Below are 23,366 nucleotides of genomic sequence, written 5' to 3'. Positions count from 1 at the left end.
TTAAGTTTAGGAGAATAGGATAGAAGATCTCTCCTTATGTTACCACATGAAATCAAGGCTGAAAAAACGTTTTGGAAAACAGCTGCATTTTACTACAGTGAAGGTTTCCATTCTAAAGACCTAGATATATTCAGAAATTAAAATACTAGAACATCTAAAAATTGTAAGATGATAGTTAAAGAACCATGTTAATTACTCAGAACTTTGTTGAAATTTCTGTCAGCAAATATGTGAACATGCAAATGCTATGTAACTCATTTTTTAATGCATTAGAAGTTGAATAGATGTTTTTAGACTTTTTAAATTTGGATATTATAGATCACTCATTTGTATGTATATTATGATTCATTAAAGATTATAAGTAATTTTGCATAAGTAGTTTTTTATTTTTACATTTAAAATTTCAAAAGCTGCAAGAGTGAGATGCAATATTATATTTAAGAATATAAACATTTCAGTCCCATTTAGAAATAGAATGAGATAAAGCATCTTTCTCTTGGCAGTGAGACCACTTTGTTTTGGAATGTAAGCTTGAAGAGGACAGTGACTGTGTGTTTTGTACAACTGTGTATATTGTGTAACTAGCGCAATATATTACTGTTAAGTTGATACATTTTTGTTGTAGTTATATATGAAAACTGTTTCCAACAGTGCATGTCAATTTTAAAGTGTTTAATTATTCAGTGTTAGTATTATATTTGGCATTTTCTAAGTGGGCTTGATTAATAAATAACCAAAATCCATAGGGAGTAAAATGATTATCTGGAGGAGGTTTTTAAGTGATAAGCAAATCTTAACTCTTCTCTCAGATTCTGATATGGATATGAAAACAGCTCAGAAATGAAGTTCCACGGCGCCTGGGTGGCTCAGTGGGTTAAGCCTTTGCCTTCAGCTCAGGTCACGGTTGGTCTCAGGGTCCTGGGACTGAGGCCCACATCCTGCTCTCTGCTCAGCAGGGAGCCTGCTTTTTTCCTCTCCCTCTGCCTGCCTCTCTGCCTACTTGGTGATCTTTCTTTCTTTGTCAAATAAATAAATAAAATTGTTTTAAAAAAATGAAGTTCCATTTATCACAATCACATCTATTAAAAACTTTGATGAGTATAAGAGCAGTATTACTAATGATGAATTTAGCATGTGATATTGAAAGTTTTCAAAGGACTCTACCAAGTGAAAGTGCTTGTGCATCCCCTCCACCCCCATTTATTTGCCTAAAACTTTAGAGGGGGAATGAGTCTTAATGTAACGATTGCATTGCCCCTATTTAATTGGCAGTGCCAGACCATAGCTAATAAAATAGGCTAATAGAGTGTGTATCTGGAGTATGCATGTTTTTAAAAGAAGACCATTTGGAAATGCTTTATGAACACCCACAATCTAGAGCTAGGAACTGCCCTGCACATTGCTAAATTATTTTTGAGAATATCTGTTGTTATAAAGTAGAGAATTGAATCCCATGGTAGAGCTGGTAATTTACAGAATTACTAGCAGTATTTATACTAAGACAATTGGCATATACTTACTTAATTCCTCCTTGAAAATTTGCAAAGCAACCCTGAAATTAGATAACATTTTTCTAATTTTGCTAAGTCATAATCCATGAAAAGGGGTGTCTTGTGAAGCTTTTGGGCTAAGTCACCTATCCGTGAAGAGGCCATATCATCATTTCAGGTCATGTTTTTTGTTTGTTTGTTTTTTAAAGATTTTATTTATTTATTTATTTGTTAGCGCGCGCGCGAGCATAGGCAGACAGAGTGGTAGGCAGAGGGAGAAGCAGGCTCCCTGCCGAGCAAGGAGCCTGATGTGGGACTCGATCCCAGGACGCTGGGATCATGACTTGAGCCCAGGGCAGCCACTTAACCAGCTGAGCCACCCAGGCGTCCCTCAAGTGATGTTTTGATTTATAATAAAATTTCTTTCTACTAGCATTTGAAAAATCAAGGGTTAGTATGGTCTTTTATGTAACTTTGGAAAATGCTAAGTGCTAGATGAATGAATATAAATCGTGTGTGACAGAGACACAGATGTGTGTGAGAGACACAGATACAGACATATACATCGATTTATGGCCTGTGTGAGCTGAGTACTCTCGTGGAAAGGAAAGATTATACTCTCCATACATTGTGATCTGTACATGCAGAGCAGGTTCATTTAAAAAAAAAAAAAAAGGTTTGGTTTAAAATTTTCAATATAATGTATTTTCCTTTTTGCATCACGTTGCAACATTTGACCTTTTCTCATCTCTGTTTTTTCAAAGATTTGTTCCATCAGATGAAAAGAAGAAACAAGGCTGCCAACGAGAAAATGAAACTTTAATACAGAGAAGAAAAGATCAGATGCAACCAGGGGGCACTGCAATTAGTGTCACAGTTCCTTATAGAGTAGTAGACCAGCCCCTTAAACTTATGCCTCAAGACTGGTAAGATCTATACTTTTATTGTAGTCCTTAATCTTTTTTGTATAATTAAAAAGTACCAAATTTTGTCATGAGTTCTAAATAGAAACTATCCCTAAAAACCGCATTAATGTCTAAGTTGGTCATTAATAATGTTCACATTTTAGTAATACCTAAATAAAAATGTATTTGGATAGCTAAACTTTATTTTTTACTTATAAGAAACACTAACTTCAGGGGTCCTGGGTGGCTCAGTTGGTTAAGCATCTGACTTTGGCTTAGGTTATGATCTCAGGGTCCTGGGATTGGGTCCTTGTCAGGCTCCCCACTCAGTGAGGAGTCTGCTTGTCCCTTTGCTTCTTCCCTACCACTCGTGTGCCCACACTAACTTCTGGAAAATTTAGTAAAAATTCTTTTTACTGTTTATTTTTTCTGAGTCAGTCTTTAGAGCAAAATTTCCAAATAGACTAATGTTGTTTCAAGAGCTATAGTTTCAGATTTTTGATTTGGAGAATTCACACTTTTGGGTAAGAAATGATAAATGAAAGAATTGTTACTTTTATTGTAGGGAATAATTTAATGAAAAGAATAACATGATTACTCTGGTTTAGCTCTTTGATTGCGTTAAATTGTCCTTTAAAGAATATTAAACTATTTATAACAGAGTGCCTATAAACTCAGATAATGTGAATTATCTTAAATTATTTTATTAATCAAAGCTGGAATAAAAATACAGAGTTTGAGAGTACATCTCTCTGACATAGAGAATACAACACATTGATGAGTTATCTGGCTTACCTTTAAAGTACTCATTAGTCTTCACACATTAGGAAGTCAGGGCACTCAGAGTATAAATATGTTAAAAATTTAAAAATTTATGTTAAAAATTTAGCTACCTGTGTGGCTCAGTTGGTTAAGCAACTGCCTTTGGCTCAGGTCATGATCCTGGAGTCCTGGGATCAAGTCCCTCATCAGGCTCCCAGCTCCACGGGGAGTCTGCTTCTCCCTCTGACCTTCTCTCCTTTCATGCTCTCTCTCTCTCAAATAAATAAATAAAATCTTTTAAAAAATTTATTATGTGAAGTAAGATGAGAATTTCAGATACCAACTTTAGAAATTTTAGGAAGAAGAAAAGTTATACCATTTTTATTATATGTTTGCAGTTATTTGCAGAAAAAATACAGTGTGTACAGGTGCTGTTACCGTGCTACAAAACATTGCTCTTATATATTAGCTAGATCCCTAATCATTAATTTCATAACTTAGGAATAATATTTTCCTTACCTTCTTTCTTTCTCTGATAATTGTCTTTTCAAGAACTCACTGAGAGTAGTATTTTTATTATCCTGCTTACCTCTTAACCCTGTGAAACCCAGTAGGATCTAGGTGATGTCTCTCCAGCAAATTTCCTTTAGTTTGGCAGGTGCCTTGGGGTTTCAGCTATTATAAGGCACAAGCTATGTCATGAAATTAAGAGGCCATTTAATAGTGTGCTCTATTACCAAAGATAGTTTTGCACTATGGACCTTATGTCCTAAGCAGGGAGGACATTTTTTAAGATTTAATGTTAGCCTTAGAGATTTTGTATAGGTTAAGAATTTTAAGCTGTGGTTTTTCATAGTAACTTGAATTGTTGCTATAGGTCTTTTACTTGAATAGAAGATAACCCTGGTTTAATGCTTTGTTGGTTCTATCTTCTAATGCACTGGTTATCAGAGTATCATCTGCTAACCTCTGGGCATTCCTAAGACCATTTCAGGGAATTGTGAGGTTAAAACTATTTCCATTATGGTACTGGGCTGGCTGTTCTCATGATTTCTCAGTCCTCACACAGGAACAGTCTAGCATAACCAGTGCACAAGAGTAATCATTCCGTCTTGCTCCTCACTCCTCTTCTTCCTTACATTTCTCTTCTGACTAATGGACTGTCTATACACTTCTATTTCCTCATCTGTAAAATGGGGGTAATAATAGTACTCACCTCAGTGGATTGTTTGGAAGATTCAGTGTTATTAACATATGTACTGTGGAAGGTGCTTAGAACAGCACTGGCACATAGTGAATGCTCATAGTACATCTTAATTAATGTTAGCTGTTATTGTTTATATTATAGTTTTACTCTCACTTTAGTTCTAGGCTTAAACTGTCTATGGTTTTTATACATACAATTTTTCAATTTAAATAAATATTTTCTGAGCTAATGAAATATGAGGGCCCAGAGAAGGATTTGTTCTTTTTAGGAAAACAGTTGAATGGTTGAGAAGATAAGTTACTTTAAAAAATGCTAATAGGGGGGCGCCTGGGTGGCTCAGTGGGTTAAAGCCTCTGCCTTCGGCTCAGGTCATGATCCCAGGGTCCTGGGATCGAGCCCCGCTTTGGGCTCTCTGCTCTGCGGGGAGCCTGCTTCCTCCTCTCTCTCTGCTTGCCTCTCTGCCTGCTGGTGATCTCTGTCTGTCAAATAAATAAATAAAATCTTAAAAAAAAAAAATGATAATAGGGGTACCTGAGTGGCTCCGTCTCTTGATCTCTGCTCAGGTCTTGATATCAGAGTTGTGAGTTCAAGTACTGTGTTGGGCTTCACACTGGGCATGGGGCCTACTTAAAAAGAAAAGAAAATGACAATAGAATTTAGGTGAGTGAAATGTAAACAATTGGAAAAATTAAAGTCTGATGGCTTTTATACTCAAGATTACTTTCCAAATAATCAGAACTCAAAAATAAGGACTTGGGGGCTTTATAAAATGGTTGATGAGTTACTGTAATTTATAATGTTTTTAAATTAAAGTATTTAAAATGTATTTGAATTTTAGATGATTTTTTTGGGGGGTGCAATTTATTTATTTGACAGACAATGAGAGAAGGAAAGAGCACAAGCAGGGGAAGCTCCCTGCTGAGCGGAAGCTCAGGACTAGATCCCAGGACCCTGAGATCATGACCTGAGCCAAAGGCAGAGGCTTAACCCACTGAGCCTCCCAGGTGCCCCTAGATGATATCTTTTTAAAACCAACTTTTTCAATTAATATATCAACTCTTGTTTCCCATTGCATAGGAAAAGTGGACCTTTATTCTAGTAGAACAGCAGGTCAAAAGGTTAAAAAGATTACTTATAAGGATTGTGTGTGTAATTATGTTTGAAAGACTTAGGTGCAAAAAACAGATGCATGGGAAGTGTAGCAATCATTAGTGTGCTCTAATGGTGGCATTATAACAGAGAGTTATCTAATTTGCCTCACAGATTTGTTGACAGTAGATTGTATCACATGAGTAATTGAATCCTTTCCTTAAGGATTTATAGTAATCAAAGTTCATGTTTGAGGTATTGTCTCAACCCTGGAGCTCTAATCCTGCCCCTTTTGTATTTATAGGGATCGGGTTGTAGCAGTTTTTGTGCAGGGTCCTGCATGGCAGTTCAAAGGTTGGCCATGGCTTTTGCCTGATGGATCACCAGTTGACATATTTGCTAAAAGTAAGATTCTCTTTATTTTTACTGCTTATCCAAAATAGAAATGGTCTTGCTTTTATATAAGAGAAAGCCATCTATGGCTATGCATATATGATGTGTATATCAAATGATTCCATTAACATATGCTAATTTTTAAGCACCAGTGAAATATTTTTAAAGTCTTTTTTGAACATTAATATTTTTGTGTGTACTTATATTTAAAAGTGAATTATCTCCCATTCCCTATATTAGGTTACTTAAAAAGCATTAACATTTTTGCACATCCACACATTTTTATTAAAATTGATGACCAGTTTTAAATGGGTTGACTTTTGCTGAACATGTATAGTGAGAACTTAAAATACCATATGACTTTTACCAGCTTTTTCCATTGTCTGGAATGATTGTAGCATGTTTGACTTTTTCTTTTCATTCAAGTCTAAGTTCAAGTATTTTCTTCTGAGAATCCTTCTCTGACCAACCTGGAAACAGCCATTACTTTCTTCCAGTTACGCTTCAAGCTCTTCTGTTCTCATGATAGTACTTACTGTTGTTTGATATTATCTTATTTATATCTTTATTGTAAGTCTTCCCTGGCTGTAAGGCCAAGTTCCTTGGTGGGAGGAGCCTTTTCTGCCTTGTTTACCCTTGAATTGTTATCACAGAAGAGTGCCTGGCACAGGGGAAGCATTCAGTTGCTATCTGTTAAATGAATGTTTCATGTGGCTTTTATCTATTGGTGTATTGGTATAGTTACGTACACTAAACGTAGATTAATTTAATCTGGTTTTTACAGTAGAGATATTCCAATTATTATTTAATTTGAGTACCCAGTTAAGTTAGTACCATAGTAAAATTGTTTTTTAAAAAGCATTCTCACAAAACAAGTATGTTTATTAGAAATGACAACTTAAGTTATTATGAATATAGATTGTACTACTGTAAAATCCAGCCTTTTTTTTTTTAAGCAACTTCAGCGTATTTAGTGGTTACCACCATTCTTCCAAGATGGAAACTCCCCAAGCTTGGAAGTTTTAATCATTTATTCTTTTCTACTTTAATTCATTTTAGAAAGTGATTCTAATATAACTAATATTGTGATAGATTTTTATGTTATTCCTGAAACTTGAATAACGCACAGTGTTGATAAATAGAAAGTTAAACATAGAGAAAATGGGAATTTTAATAAAAGTAAAATGTCCATGAACACGAATATCTTACCTACTTGCTTGCCTTTTTGAATAGTGTTGTAACAAGAAAAAAAAATTACACTGTTTTAAAGATGTAAATGCTGCCTAAATTTCATTCAGAATGTAATGATATTGTAATTGTTTTGTCCAGATTGGTAGTCTTAACGAAATTTAGATGAGACTTTTTTATACAGTTACGAATTACGATTTTCTTCCATAAATTATTCTTTGTTTTCAGTCTTCCTTCCTTGATGAATACTTTGTATTAGCATTTAAAATGAAAGTACTCTTGCCACTTCCCATCTGAAAACCCTTTCTCGTGACCTCAACTCTAGCTCCTCTCTTTCCTTTTATGAAACTTTTGAATTGTCTATACTAATTTTTTATTCAGTTCATAGTTTGCTGTTTGGCTCTCTTGCTCTTTACTATTCTCACCAAACTTACCAGGGACCCAAATATTAGATACTTTTGACCTCCTTATCAGAATTTGATTCTCTTCACTCATTTCTTCTTTTTTAAAATGTTCTTTTCTAAGGATTTGTTACTCTTTCTCAGATTCTCCAGCTATTTGCCCTCTGGCTTTCAGCTACCTAATTATGTCTTGTTTCTATTCTCTTTTATTATAGGTAACTCTCTTAAGGAAGTCTGATAGCTTTCAATTACCATTTATAACCCTCCCCTTATTCTAAGTTAAGTCTCTAGCCTTATATTCTGGGTCTGTTTATCTCACTAATCCTGAGATAACTCCTCTGTGAGGTTCTGTTGGTACATCACACTCAACCTGTTCCAAAGGAATTGTCTTGTACTCTTCCTCATTCCCAGTTTTTCTTTTTCTCAATTAGTTTTCTTTTGTAACTTACGTTAGCCAGAAATTTAGGAATATATTGTCTCTTAGCTCTTAGTTGGTCTCCTTTTTAAAACTCTGCCTTTTCTAGGTTTTCACCCTTTCCCCCATAACACACATAGAAAATAGTAACATCTATATAACGAGGGGGAAAACGGAAGGTATTTGGGAGCATCTGTATGGTCCCTGATTAAAACAAAACAAAACAAAACAAAAACTTCTGTTTTCTTCACACTGCACAATAGAATACAAAATTTTAGAAAAGATAATAAGTATTGATTTGTATAAAAGTGCAAGTATCCATTGAGTTTTTTTTTCATGAGTAATCTATTGATGTAATCTATAAGTAATGTATAATTATGTTGTTCCTCTGTTATCTGACATGCCATCATTGTACTACTAAATATTATTCAGGAGCATTGTCTATTTTTTTTACTTCCTTGTTTCTGTAAAATCATGTCGATGAGATTCATGCAGTTTGCCAAAAATAAACAATTCTGAATTGTGTGAAGCATTTTGCTTTATTATTCATTGTGCCACCAGATAGATGACTGGCTCCTTATAAAAGAAATTCATTTGTTCTATTTTTTGCTGAGTTTTAAAAACTAAAAGTCTTTCTCTGAATAAGAAAGATGTTTTATAGTGATGTCGTAGTGTAAGTTTGCTTGCCACCATTCCTTCATACTAATAAAATATCTTATATGATTAGAGAAATCTTATGCTTTCTCATTTGTGATTTGAACTTTTTGGACTCTCATGTTTCACCTTAAATTTTAAAAGTTGTCTATTCTAGTGGAAAAATACATACTATATAAATTAAATCTATTAAAATTAAGGAGTGGGGGATGGTAGGCTTTTAGAACTTCAGATAAATCATTTTTTAAAAAATATAACTAATATATTTTTAAGAATGATGGGCATCTGGGTGGTTCAGTCAGTTAACAGTCTGCCTTTTTGGCTCAGGTCATTTTCCTGGAGTTCTGGAACTGAGTCCCGCATCGAGCTCCTTCCCAAGCGGGAAGTCTATACTTGTCCCTCTCCCTCCGCCTCCTCCCTGGCTTGTGCACTTGTATTCTCTCTCTCAGCTAAATAAATAAAATCTTCAAAAAAAGAATGATATAGGGGCTCATTTGGTTGGTTGACCTTCTAACTCTTGATTTCGGCCCAGTTCATCTCAGGGTCATGAGATTGAGCCCTGCCTCAGGCTCCTCACTCACCTGGGAGTCTGCTTGAGATTTTCTCTCTTCTTCTGCCATGCTACCTCCCATCTCTAAATAAATAGATAGAAAGATGAATATTTTTTGAAGGAATGATTTAAAATATATCCTATTGAGAAAATTAAAGTGAAACATGTAGTGGGGAAAATAGGAAGTATTGAAATGTTAACTTTATTTAATTTAAAATTTTTTAAAATTAAGATTTTTTATACTTGTAAATATTTTGAAAATGGGTTTTCTGAAGCTATAATATATAGCCCTTTTAATGATTCAGTTTAAATCCATTACATTGAATTACATTACATTACATTACATTGAATTAAATTCAAAATGAATAATGTATCTGATGAGGGGACCTTTAATTATACAAAAGCATAGTAATTCAGAAGTAATGTTTATATGTTTCTTTTTGTGCGCACAAATGATTCATCTTGGATTTCCATCAAGAATTATACTTTGGGGGCACCTGAGTGGTTCAGTTGGTTAAGCATCTATCTGCCTTCAGCTCAGGTCATGATTCCAGGGTCCTGAGATCAAGCCCTGCATTGAGCTGTCTGCTCAGCAGGGAGTCTGCTTCTCCTTCTCCCTCTGCCTGTCGTTATGCCTACTTGTGAGCTCTCTCACTCTGTCAAATAAATAAAATTTTTTCTTTTTTTTTTTTTAAATAAAATCTTAAACAAGCAAAAAAGAATTTGATTCATTGTTAACATCGAAAGCTAGTAGGCCAACAAGCAGTGTGGAACAAATAATCCATAAAGTAGCTATCAAAAAAATTATAACAAAGTCTATCATTTTTATCTTTAGAGACCTCTAATGTTAGATGTTGATGATAGTAACAATTATATCTTACATGTTAGAAAAAAGGTAAATTGAAAGGAAAGCTAAACTTCTTACATGTGTATGTGTAAAACAAAAACTTCACTGCTGGTAAACTGATTGCACAGTAACCTAGCCAGGATGATTCAACTGGATGATCAGGGAGAGAGAAGGATTGAAAGTAATACTTTATGGTCCATTTGTTAACCCTTCTGCAATATACACTACTTGGGAGGTTTTGACCTAAAGTCTTTTGTTTGCCCAACACCCAGAATTAACTATTAAAAATGAAAACCAAATAATTTCACCTTCTAACTGTAAACTTTCTGGTGGCTTACTATTATATATGGAATAAATTCATTATTTTTTAACCATAGCCAAATTCTACGTATAGGACATTGCCTGCAAAAGAGGTTATACTTGTTTATAGAGTAGGCCAAGCTTGCTTTCATTTTAGAATCTCTTTACCAGCTGTTCTGTAAGCCTGAAATACTCTTACGGGCCTTTGCTGGACTCACTCTTTATATCCTTTAATTATCTACTTCTAGGTAATGTTCTCACAAGGCTTTCCAAATTTTTCTTTTTCCCTTTTCATCATTTCTTATCAAGTTCCATTAGTTCTTATTCCTTAATTATTTCTTGAATCTTTTTCTTGCCAGACATATATCTTCTCCCAAGTTGAGCAAATGTCTTCTCTAGATAACTAAATTATATCAGTAGTTGCTGCTAAACACTTGGAAGTGATTCTCCCTATCTCTCAGATAAAAGTCCATGCCCCTTAATATGACCTACATAGCCAAAATTGTTCTGAATCTGTGGTCTTACCTTTTACATACATTACTTTGTATGATGCAGTTCCGTTAAATTTCTTTAGTTACTAACTGAAACCATTTTCTCTGTGAGCATGTTCTTGGCTACCTGGGTCACTTTTGTTATGTGTTTGCCTAATCTTACTCAACCTATAGATCTTAGATTAGAGATCATTACCTGTGTAAGCCTTCTCTGAATTCCATGGTCTGGGCAAGGTTCTCTTTTATGTTTCTGTGATATTCTACACCTTTATCATACTGTATTTGAATAGGTGCTGCTGCTGCTTCTTAACTTTCATCAGACCATGTGCATTTTATCCTGCCATATTCCTCATTTCAGTCCCAGTGGCTGGCATGTATAAACCTTCAATAGATAGCTGTTGAATTGACTTTTTTGAGGTTGTCACAGTGCTTATTAGCATCTATTTCAAAGATCACTTTGGTTATAATGTAGCTTCATTTGGTTGAAGAAAGTTTGATTTTTTTAAAGTTTTTTTTTTGTTTAGTTTTTTGGTTAATGTCTGTATTGGCTATTTTTATTCTTTTGTAAAATATTTTTATAATTTTGATTGCAGTTTGAATAAAAAATATTATTTCCCCCCATATAGTTAAAGCCTTCCATCTCAAATATGATGAAGTTCGTCTAGATCCAAACGTTCAGAAATGGGATGTAACAGTATTAGAACTCAGCTATCACAAACGTCATTTGGATAGACCAGTTTTCTTACGGTTCTGGGAAACATTGGATAGGTAATTCTGATCCTAAAATGCACTTACTTCTGCTTTATTTTAGTAATTTTCCTTTCTCCTCAGTTAGATTTTAAGTTCATTAAAGTATGTTAACATATCCCTCAATTCCCCCTTTCGAACATTGTCTGATTTGATGCCGATCTCCAGTAGATAATAAACAAATATCTTTGTTTTATTGATTTTAGAAACAGATGGAGAAAGGGTATATACCTGGATAGAAAGAACAGTAGACTCTGAGTCAGAAGACCTAGATTTTAGTTCTGATTTTGTGATCTGGCTCTAATGAACTGTGACCTTTCTGAACCTTGTTTTCTGTCTGTCCAAGGGGCTTAGATTAAGTGATCCCTATAGTTTTGTTTTTGTTTTTGTTTTGCATCAAAAGGTCACTGACTGGATTTGTTATGGGTAGCTTGTGAAAGGAATTCAGTTTAGAATTTATTTTAATTACTATTATACATAGAATTCTTAAAACCCTTTTACAGAAACACCAGTTTTACAATCGGAAAATTTAAGAATAGCATATGATCACAATACCATTGAATTTATTCTCATTGAGGTGCTCTTTAAAATCTTCCTCTTTCTTGGTATAAGTCTCTTGACGAATATTAAGGGTTTTCCAAAGTCAGAGATGACTGAGGTAACCCAGTGATTATAATTGATAATATATTAAAGAGGAACACTTGTTATTCTAGCTAGAAGCTCTGAGATTATAGAATTTAATGAGAAGAATGTTTTTTCTGGCTTCAGAAGTTCTTACTCTGTATTTCCAAAGTGTAGTATCAGGTTTCCAGTTTTTTAGAAAACAAAACATCCTGTTCACTTTTGAATTTTAAGTTTAAAAAAATGTTAACTTATTTTTACATGTAATATTCTAAAAATTCTACCATTCTTGTAATCATTATAACCTATTATAATATTATTTTTCAGGTACATGGTAAAGCATAAATCCCACTTGAGATTCTGAATTTTACTTGGTTTCTCTTTTTCTGGAGATCTGGATTAAGAAGCATGGATATACCTTGACCTAAAGACTGAAACTCAAGCTTTATGAATTTATCAAGAATTTACGAATGAAGAAGGTCACAGATCGATCTTTTTATAAGACCTTATTTGATGCTTTATGCTTCAAGGGGATGATGCTTGTCATCCATATAAACAAACTTTTTGGCTTACAACTATTTTTTTAATATTAGCCTTCTAGTCTGTAATGGAAATTGTATATTTTGATAGAAGTTTTTTCTCCATTGGTTAAATTAGCATTACTTAAAATTTGTTTCTTTAGAAAATAAATACAGGTTATAAAATGTGTGTATATTTAGAGGTTATAAGGCTCTCTAGGTCATCTTGCTTCTGATTTTTCATTGCTCTATAATTCCTTTTACTGGAAATACTGTGTTATGAATGGTATTAAATTTTAGTCTCTGAAACTTTGAAAACTAGCAAAGGGATGTGACTATTTTGAATGAATCAGAATGTCAACTGTATGTATACTATACCTATACTTATTCTTTATTTAAAAAAGAATAATGAAAAATCAAGAACAATTCTTCAGCTGGTTGAACTGTTCAGCCTTTTCAAGACTTCTTCACTTTTAAAATGAATACGTTTAATGAATGTACATTCTTCTCACTGACTTTGGTGATTTTAAAACTTAGAATGATATATTTCTATCTGTGCTATCTTTCCACTTGAAAAATCTCAAAACACAGATTAAAACCTGATAGGCTATAGTACTTTTTATTTTGGAAGACAGAGTATGTTTGGGGGAAGGAAATGTATTAGTTCTACTGCAATGTAACTTTAACCTTCTTATCTTTTCTCATAAGTTCACCTTTGATTCTTACTTTATATGTATGACATAGGATTTTGAGTCTTCTATTTCTAGGCATGTTGATCTTGGAGTTCTTATCTTCCATTATCCCTAAATATTGATAAACTCCCCCAGACACCAAAGAACACATTTGCTTAATTGTCTGAACAGAAACAAGATAAAAACACTGGTATTTTTATGTGTGTGTTCAATATCGTATAAAATATAAAACCTATATTTTAACTTAGTAAAATATTTTACTACTTCTCTACTTTAGAGTATTGCATCCAAGATACAAATGAATGAGCATTTTCCTTGAGTCTTGATTTCACTGTTTATTACCTAAAATCAACTGGGAACCTCTACTCCCTTAAAGAGTTTTTGCCATTAGAATCCTTGCTGATCATTCATCTTGTGTCACTTTTTTCCTCCATCCCCCCCCCCCTCAGTGATCTCTCTTAGTTGTGTGTATGTGTGTGTATATATATATATATATGACAAAATATATATATATATTTTTGGTAAACATTTAGCTCCTTCTTATGTTATGCTGACATTACCTAGCCTTGTTTTGAAATTTAATGCTATCATATAAATGAGAAGCACTTATTATTTATTTTTAAAGTAGTCACCAAAGTCCGTACCAATAGTAAATAGAAAAAGTATTTATTCATGTGGAATAAATGGTTCTTAAGAAAAGCAGTCAGCATTTTAAATTATTAGATTATAGCATATTTATAAGGTTTGAACAGATTCTACCCCCTTCCTTCCTTTCTTTGCATCCTCTCTTCAAAACAAGAGAACTCAAATTTGTTCACTTTAGAATTTCTCAGCATATAAACTGTTTTCAAAATAAATTATGTATTGTATAAACTTTCTCCATGATGAAATCGTCGAGAACTAGAATCTGTGATATTTTAATGTAAGATTACTTAAGACTACTACAAGTGGACAAGAACTACCTTTCTATAAAGATTTTTAGTATTTATACTTATGTCATATATGAAACTTACTTGATACAGAGTGTGGTTAAAATTGGGAACATCTACTTTGAACAGGGTTTATTTTTCTATCTTGAATTTGCCTTATGTATATTCAAAGGCTTCTGGAAATACTATAAAGAAACATTAGGGAAAGTACAAATATGCTATGCTATTATGTATTTTAAAATCAGACTCTTAGTATGTGCTTATTTTCTTTTTCTTTTTTTTTCAGTAGTTCAGTCCCTTATTTAGGTCCATGTAATTGATTTAATAGCCATTAATTCCAAAAACAATTTTTTTTCAGCCAGTCATTATCTCCTGATTCCTGAGTCCTACAGCAGCACCTATAACTGTGCCTTGCACATAGTAGGCATTCAGTAAATAATTTATATGAAGGAATTAACGACCTTTTCCATGTAACTGATTTATTACAAAAGTACTTTGACTAGATGTTGGAATTTGAAAGTATGGAATTACAGGGAATGAAGAGATACACACAGATATTTTCATGGAAATGAGGTATGCATTAGTAAACCTGACATATCTATAAGTTACTGTTAACTGGAGACACCCTGGTCTTGTCCCCCGGTAAAAGAAAATTTCATTTCTTTATTCATAGGATCCTCTTCTGAGTCAGATAACATTAAGAAGCTTCTAGGTTTCAGTCAGTAACTCTCAACCCTGACAAACCATTAGAATCATTTGGGGGACTATTTAAATACACTATTGCCTGATTCCTGATTCTGATTTAATCTGGGCTGAGACCTGATCATCAGTATTTTCAAGAAGTTCTCAAGGTAATTTCATGTTCAGAAAGGATTGAGAATCACTGATTTAATTTGTTACTAAAAACAATACCAGTATTAAAATGTGTTTCCTCCTCACCTCTCCTCTCTTTTTTTTTCCTTTCCTGCTTTTTTTTCTTTTGATGACCAACCTTTACACTAGACCATCCCCCTTATTGGGTACTGGCCTATAGTTCCACATGACAAATTCAAGTCTTATTTATTTAATATAGGAGTATTTTGCTGTTTTATATTTAAACAATGTTAAATATATTTCATTATAAACTAGTATTATAGTTTATGATTTGTTTTCCATATGTCCATATCTTTTACTAACTTTTAAAAGATATCAGCATAACAACAGTCCATACAGAAATAACTAGTTCATAATGAGGAAAATTTCATAATTAATTTTTAAGGTAGAAGACAGTAAAGTATTAATTTCTTATCTGCCATGCAGAATTAGAGTTTGCTTATGAAAGGAAAGAGGCATACTTTTTAATTGGTCTGCACAGAAAAGTAAAAGTAAATTATTCATTTAAATAAAATTCATTATCAAACATTGAAGGAAATTTTTCCTAAATAAAAATTTTTGTGACTCCTAACAAAATTAAAGTGATACATTCTTCTCTGGAGGGTGGGGAGGGGGTATTTAGTTGCCATATTTCTTACAATTCCATTTTATTGATAATAACAATAGAAATGATGATACGATATACATATGTGGCCAGAAATAAAGTGCCACTTTGTCAGATAATGATTATCTGAGTCTTAGTTGTTGAACTAATTAGTTTATGAAACTTTTGAGACCAGTGTTTTTTATAAATATTGGAAAAGCTAATCAAAATTAAAACATGAAAAATAAATTTAATTACATGAGCCTTAGTATTACTTGACTGAATTTTTATTCACTTGGATTTGATATGCAACTGGTTACCCTAACCAAAGTAAATTAACTTTATAAAAGGACAAATGACTGAATTTGACTTAAATTAGAATTGGATTAGGAATTTGAACTGCCATGTCCTATATATTCTGGCTTCTCCATTGCCACATTTGGCTGTTTAGTGGTGCCATCATGGTTTCTATATTAATATGTTGGAAATATAATTAGGGAAAAGTTGAAAATGTATAATAGGTGTATAAAGAATTATATTTAGTAAATGCATAATAGGCAATAATACATTCAGGCCATTGATCTGTTTGGGCTTATATGTATTATTTTAGGTAGTGTTTATTAGAGTATCTTGGGAGTTAAAAATGTATGCCATTTAAATGAGTAAAGGTAATGAAATTTTATTGCCAAAATTCAAAAAGTGGGGTGATACTATGTCACATTTAAGTGAATGATGTACTGAGAATTTTGTTTGCTACTGAATTCCCTTTCTATCCAGTTTAAGTTGACTAAAATTTACTTAACCTCCAAGTTTGATTATAGTGGTTTATATATAATGTAGTTCATTTACATGGTGTAGGCATTATAAATGATTGTTTAGCCACCAATTTGTATTATTTCTCAAGCACAGTGTTTCTTGAATGGAGCTTTAATTTGGGCCATGTGACCTGATAAAATGTTCTAGTTATTCTTATGCCATTTCAGTCAATTTTTAAATTTCAAGTTTAATTGTAAATAAAACATTTTATAAGACTTTACTTCAGCAGTCTTGGGGACGTTCCCACTCCCAGTTCTACTCGGCTTTTTGTCCCTCCAACCAAAAAATCACATCCAACCAAGAACACAGAAACTCTATTTTGGGGTAGGATATGGATGATGACTGTCTTTCCATGAAAGGATTATGAGATTTTTCAGGCATAGTATTTCTCTGTTTTGAAAATAAATGCAGTGTGAGTTTTCACTTTGAAAACTAGTGAGTTAAGTACATTTATAGTTTTCTGTTAATGCGTTAAATAATGTAGGGAATCATAGTTCTTCCTAAAAGTAACAAGCCACATGCTCTGTTGAACTTGGTTTGCTTATGGTCCAATTTACTATGTCCTTTATTGTTTTAATAGAATTAAGAATGTATCTGGTAAATTACATTGTTTTTACAGTTTGAGTACTCTGATTTTAACATTTTATAGTTTGAAAACAAACTGTACTCTGCATATAATCAGATCATTAACAGCATCAACATATTGGTTGTGCCAGTGATAACGTCTGACTCTTTTGCAACAAAATTTCTTTAATGAAGAGTTTAATGGGCCCTGTTCAAACTTAATTTCCATTCAGTTCATAAGTGCCCACATAATATGTGTTTTATCTTGCTCTTCTATTCATTTGATCATTGGCTCTTAGTCAAATGAGCAGTCACATAACTAAAATAGATATAACATGAGTTGTAAATGCTGTTGGATTTTTTTAAGGCTCAAAGGTGCTAGTATATGTATAACAGCACATTGCCAAATAAGCTTTTTTCTCCTCATTTTCTAAAACACTTCCCATTTTTATTTAATCATGTAATGATCAGGTATTTATGGTAGCTTGGAAGACTTCCTCTTAATTTTCTTCAGTGACCATAAAAAAACATAAAAGTAGCTCTGGAGAAGCCTGTGTTGAGTCTGTCATAATTATTTGTAGATACTTTATCCCAGAATTATAGTTCATAATTCATCATCCAAAGAATGTTGATTTATATTACATAACTAATGTAAATAGGAATCAGTATAAGAAAGAAGAAATTAGAGATTTGATTAACCACACTTGAATATTTTTTTGGACTGTACTTCATTTACCAAAAATTTCCAAATGGAAACACATTGGGTGGTTATACAACATTCACTGTGATAAAATGTGGTAATTTACACTCACAGAAGAACTACATTCATGGAGTTTACCATATTAAAAATGTAAATATGGTAATGGTATCAATTTCTCTTTAAAATTATTAAATAATATAAATATGTTTTTCTTTAAAATTAAATAGTTTGAAATTTTATCAAGTTGGTGTGTGTAATGGTTGGGGAAGATCAAATGAGCTTGCTCGTGGCTTATTCAATTATTTTACCCCAGTTGGGCATCACTAAAGTTTATGGTCATTTTGACTGTAAGACAGTTTTAAAGTATTATATTCTTATTTATGTGTTTATTTCATAATACACCACTGAGTACAAAAAAGGAAGTTTAAGGGTTACTGATGATGAAATAAACTGGGGGGCATTCATGGTAGTTGATGTAGGAATTGGAGGAGAAAGAAGAAATTATATGGTCACTCTAACTCATTGTGAAACATTGTAGTAGGATTTAGGCAGTGATGTATTTTTGGGGGGTTTAGACATAAACGTAAGTGAAGCTAGGCAAACCTGTGGTATGATTTTTCTCCAGCAGCATGTAGTGGCTTGATTGCAGATATAGAAAAAGCAAATAGATTTTCAACTTTTGATGGAAGTAGAAGCAAGCCAGGGAGGTGAAGTTAAGTAACAAGTGATGATTATAGTACCAGAACATGGAATCTCAGCTCTTCAAGGAATAAACAATATAAAGGAGGTCATGGAGTGTATGAAAATGGGGCTGACTCATGAACCGAAAACTTCAGTGAAATGAAGCTAAAAGTAAGTCTGAAAGAGAAAGGAGGGTGGGAATATGAGATTAAGAGTTCAGAGGTGATATGATAGTCATAAGGAAAAGTCAAGACCTTGGAAGTGACTGAGGAGAAGAGCTTTTTGGAGTCAGAGATCTGAGACCACAGTTACTCATGGGAATGTTGAAATAACAGAACGACAAGAATAGGGGTGACAGGGAAGATGGCCACAGGCTGGTGACTTACATCAATGACATCAAGAACATTGTAACTGAATAGCATGAGCTTTAAAGCATCCATGCTCAAAATCATTGGCTTTGTATCAAGAGATCAGTGAATGTACATTTAGATATTTTTAGAATTTTTTTAAAGGTATAGATCATTTCATTGCCTCTAACTTTTTTTTTTTAAATTGTGTGCTTGTTCCATTAGCATAGATTATGAGGGCTTTTACTGAACTAAGTGTAAATCCTGACAGACTTTCTATCTTCTCTGAGTCCATTTTGCTGCCACATCAGGCTAGATCTTGTATTGTCTCTTCTGTAGTTCAATGATAATTGGAAGTGGATAAAATTCTTTGTTGGAAGGCCTGAGCACCACTCTGTTCTGAGGTTTCATAATGTGCCCAAACTGAGGTCACTCCTAGTTGAATATACATCTCATTTCTGAGGGAGAACTCCATGAATGGTTCCCAAAGTGGCTCCGGGGTGCTGGAAAAAAGGGATACCTGAAAGTATTAGAGGTTGGAAAGGGTTTTTCATTAGCTTTTCTTTCTTTCTTTCTTTCTTTCTTTCTTTCTTTCTTTCTTTCTTTCTTTCTTTCTTAATTTTTTTAAGATTTTATTTATTTATTTGAGAGACAGAGAATATGAGAGGGGAGAGGGTCAGAGGGAGAAGTAGACTCCCCAGTGAGCAGGGAGCCCGCAGTGGGACTCGATCCTGGGACTCCAGGATCATGACCTGAGCCAAAAGCAGTTGCCCAACCAACTGCGCCACCTCATTAGCTTTTCTATGGGCATCTTCTTACTTCCTCAAGTTTGTTTTGTTCTAGATTTTGGATGAGAATTCTTGGAATGTTGTCAGCTTTCTTTTCTTACAGTGAGGTGGGTTAGATGTTACTTTGAGCCTAATTTAAACCTTACCAGAATCTGTTCCTTTCTTTTCTTTATCAACATGAGATGGTGTGTATCCTTTTCTTCTTTGGTGGCTGATGGTTTTCTGGTTTTCCTTTTTTTCTTCTACCAATTTTTTAGTTGTTAAAGTGTGGTGGAGCTATGCTCTCACATCATTGTCTTCACCCAGAAGTGACCTTACTATTCTTGATGGAGGAAACAAGCCATGGAATTCTTAGTACTATATCTCAGTAACATGCATTTAATAATCTTTCCTCCTATTACAATTTTTTATATGTCCTGTCACCCATCAAGGACTTGTCTGTTCATATGTGTTCTCCTACATCTCTCTCCACTGTCATGAGTTTTGCCCTATTACCGTTCCCTCTCTAGCTTGCGTCTTCATCCTGTCACCACCCTGTATTTGCCCCTTCCACCCACATTTAAAACTGGGTTGCACCTTTCATCTTAAACAGGGTTCTAGGGGGATGGCTTGAATATGAGCACCTCTCAAAGACTCATGGAGTTAGAGGAAAACTGTGCAATCCACATGTGTGGTACTAGGAAAACCAGCTTCAGAGTACCTGCTAGGCTACTGCATGGTGGGCTCTCAGTTCCTGTGTGTATGGGTCCTGGCAGCTTGCTGGTTAACACATCCTCGGTACACAGAAGCAGAGGTATTTGGCTTGCTTGTATTGCCCATAGGTTTATTGCCACTCAGACTGTCCCACAGTTGGATTTATGCCAAAGGGTGAATGAGTAGACAAAGGAAAAGAGTCCAGAGAAGCCTAAAGAAAAAATAGAATTAGAGAACATTCAGAAGTGAGTGGTGTTGAAAATGAACTGCTGGTGAAGATGGCTGACAACTTTAATTTTGAAAACGCAGATGAGGAACTTCACAGCGTGAAGTAAGCTTTCTATAAATTAAAAGCCCAACACATTAAAATATAGTAAAAGCAGCAAATGGCCGCTCTTGAGGACCAAATTAGTGGCTTAGAATTTGTGCAGTAGTAATTCTGTCTAGAAAATCAAAACCCAAAGACCTGAAGATCGTAGTAAAAAGGAGAACAACTTAAAAGCTTAGGATATTTAATGTGAATAAGTGAAGAACCACAAGGAAAAAAAGGAAGCAGACTTACGAAAATAATTTGTAAATAGTAGAGGAACATTTCACTGGTTTTAAAGTGTTCTTGCTATATAGGTTCCATGTAACATCAAGGAAAATAAAAGACACTAGGCAGACATTTTATTCAAGTATTTATTGTCTACTTCATGGCAGTGATAAGCACTTAGTCACGGGAATTTAGAGTGAACAAAGCATGAGCCATGCCATCATTGAGTAGGAAGAGGTAGACAATAAAATGAATAAATATGTCAGATGTGAGTAAGTGATAGAAAAAAAAAAAAAAAAGAGTGATTAACAGTGTTGGGATAAGGTAGAGGCAAGATACACTATTTTATATTGGTGGTCAGAGACCGTTACGGTGACATTTGAGTGGAAATGAGGGAACCGACCTCATAAATCCCTGGGGAGAAAGTACTCCAGAGGGTGAACAGGAAGTTTAAAAACCCTAAGGTAATATCATAGCTGTGACTCCCAAGACTGGCAAGGAAGCCCCTTTGGTAGGGCTGAGGGAGCAAGAACAGTAAGACGTGAATGCAGAGTGGCAGCAGGAAACAAAATTTTATGTGGGGCTTTGTAGACTGTTGTAAAGCCCTTGGCTGTTATTCATTGGTACATATGGGAAGCCGTTCGAGAGTTTTTGGGCAAAGGAGTGACCTCCTGTGACCCTGGTTTCAAGAGTCACAATGCTGTTGGAAAAGAGACTATTTGAGGAGTAATGGCAGGAGCTGGGAGGCCAGTCATTAGCTACTTCAGTCATTGAGGTAAGAAATCACTAGGGGTGGGACCAGGGTTACTGGTGGAGGAGTGATAAGTAGATTCTGGAAATATTTTGAAAGTACATAGATGGGGTGTGTTGTGTGATAGTAGAGTCAACAATCAGGTCTTTTGGTTTGGGGCTTTTGCCTAATAACTGGAGGCATGGGATTTCTGCTTACTGTGCTAGGAGGAAATTAGATAAGGGTCCGATTGGGGGATGGTATGTAGCAGCAGAGTTTTGGGAATGCTGAGATTGAGATGCTTATTAGACATGCAGGAGGAGATACTCAGATTATTTCAGGGTAAAGAGAGGAATTTATAAAGGAAAAAGAAAAATCACCATTCTTTAGAGAATGACCATAACTAAATCTGTTTCCCAGGTGAGACCATTTATCTTGAGGCTATGCAAGGATCCAAAGAATGTATCTCCCAAGTACCCTCAGTTGAAGAAAATGCACATTAGAACTTTGAAGAACTTCAAATAAAGAAGTGTTCTGTGGTAGAGTGGCTGGAAATTTGTGATGTTAAGTGATAAGTAAGTACTCTTCAAGTGGGAGAGACCTACTACTGGAGAATCTCACATCATTAACCTCAAGTACTAAGTTATCTCAGCAAAACCAGAAGTGAGGCCTGAGCAAGAAGTAGAGAGAAAGCATTCTAAATTTCTCATCCCTGGTGAGAAAAATGATTTTATGGAAGATGAACAACACTTGTTCTTGCAACTAATCAGAAGTTCTATATTTTTGGCAACTTTTTTTTTTTTTTAAGATTTATTTATTTATTCGACATGAAGAGAGCACAAGCAGGGGGGAATGGCAGGCAGAGGATGAGGGAATAGCAGGCTTCCCACCGAGCAAGGAGCCTAACGCTGGGCTCAATCCCAGGATCCTGGGACCATGACCTGAGCTAAAAGTGTAGACCCTCGATGGACTGAGCCACCTAGGTGCCCAGACAAATAACTTTCTAAAACCCTCTAAAGCACTTTGGGATACTTAGAAGAAAACAAACAAACAAAATATCGCATTAATATTTTGGAGATTTTTAAATAGGTCATTTTGGATTTTAAATAGGTCGGGAAATTATTTCCAGTTGTTAAGTTGTGAGGATGTGGACACTTTGATAGGTATTATATTTTTAGCTGCAAAAGCACAAAATAAAGAATTTTTCCGATAACCATTTTTAAATGTTCTTTCCATAGCACAATTTTTTCCTAGCAGTAATTACTTTTTCTTCATTCACATACTTCTGATCATCTGACTTCATAGTAATTTCTAACCTTGTTATTTGGCAAAGAGCTAATTTAGGTTTAAGAGAAAGGTCAACTCTGTCATTTTCTTGTTCCCACTTGGTTCCATTATTACTGTTATCTTTAAGGTGTTTTGTTTGTTTTTGTCTTGTTTTTCTTAGAGATCTCTTTATGCCACTTTTCCATTTTGTAAAGTATAAAGTGATGTCTGTCACACTATGCTGGAGGAGGGAATGAGAATTTCACTGTCAGGTCTTCCCTCAATTCACCTTGTACTGTATACAGATCAAGTGAAGGCATCTGTGTCAATTCATATATTAACTCTTAATAAAGCTTAATTTAACTGCAAATATATATTTTACTGTCTTCTTCCCGCACCTGACTAAATCATCTTGCATGCTCCCTGGAGTGGTTATGCCCTACTTTAGAGACCAATAGCATTCACTAAGTAAAAATGTTTTCATACAGTATTTATCAAATAGTGGTGTTTGGACCAAGAGTGTTAGCTTTCCACAGTGGGGGTGAATTGTGTGATTGTTCAAGTACAGATACCATGACCTTTATTTCAAAT

General features: G+C 34.3%; 1 protein-coding gene across 2 annotated transcripts in view; it reads left to right on the top strand.

Moving 5' to 3' along the window:
- The window catches only part of CDC73 (cell division cycle 73), a 122,382-nt gene extending 99,237 nt beyond the window's left edge, over positions 1–23,145 (top strand). Inside the window, exons 14-17 of one of the 2 annotated variants that reach the window (XM_082703945.1) lie at positions 2,255–2,416; positions 5,758–5,858; positions 11,319–11,460; positions 12,388–23,145. In XM_082703945.1, the coding sequence (XP_082560071.1) occupies positions 2,255–2,416; positions 5,758–5,858; positions 11,319–11,460; positions 12,388–12,424 (442 nt within the window). In that variant the 3' untranslated portion in view covers positions 12,425–23,145. The remainder of the gene's footprint in view (positions 1–2,254; positions 2,417–5,757; positions 5,859–11,318; positions 11,461–12,387) is intronic. The other variant, XM_082703946.1, reaches the window with a different exon arrangement.
- The last annotated feature ends 221 nt before the right edge of the window (positions 23,146–23,366 follow it).

The sequence above is a fragment of the Mustela nivalis genome (genome assembly GCF_964662115.1).
Source record: "Mustela nivalis genome assembly, chromosome: 16".
NCBI classification, from domain to species: domain Eukaryota; kingdom Metazoa; phylum Chordata; class Mammalia; order Carnivora; family Mustelidae; genus Mustela; species Mustela nivalis.
The sequence above is the reverse complement of the archived record's forward strand: the minus strand, read 5'-3'. Positions and strand labels throughout refer to the sequence as shown.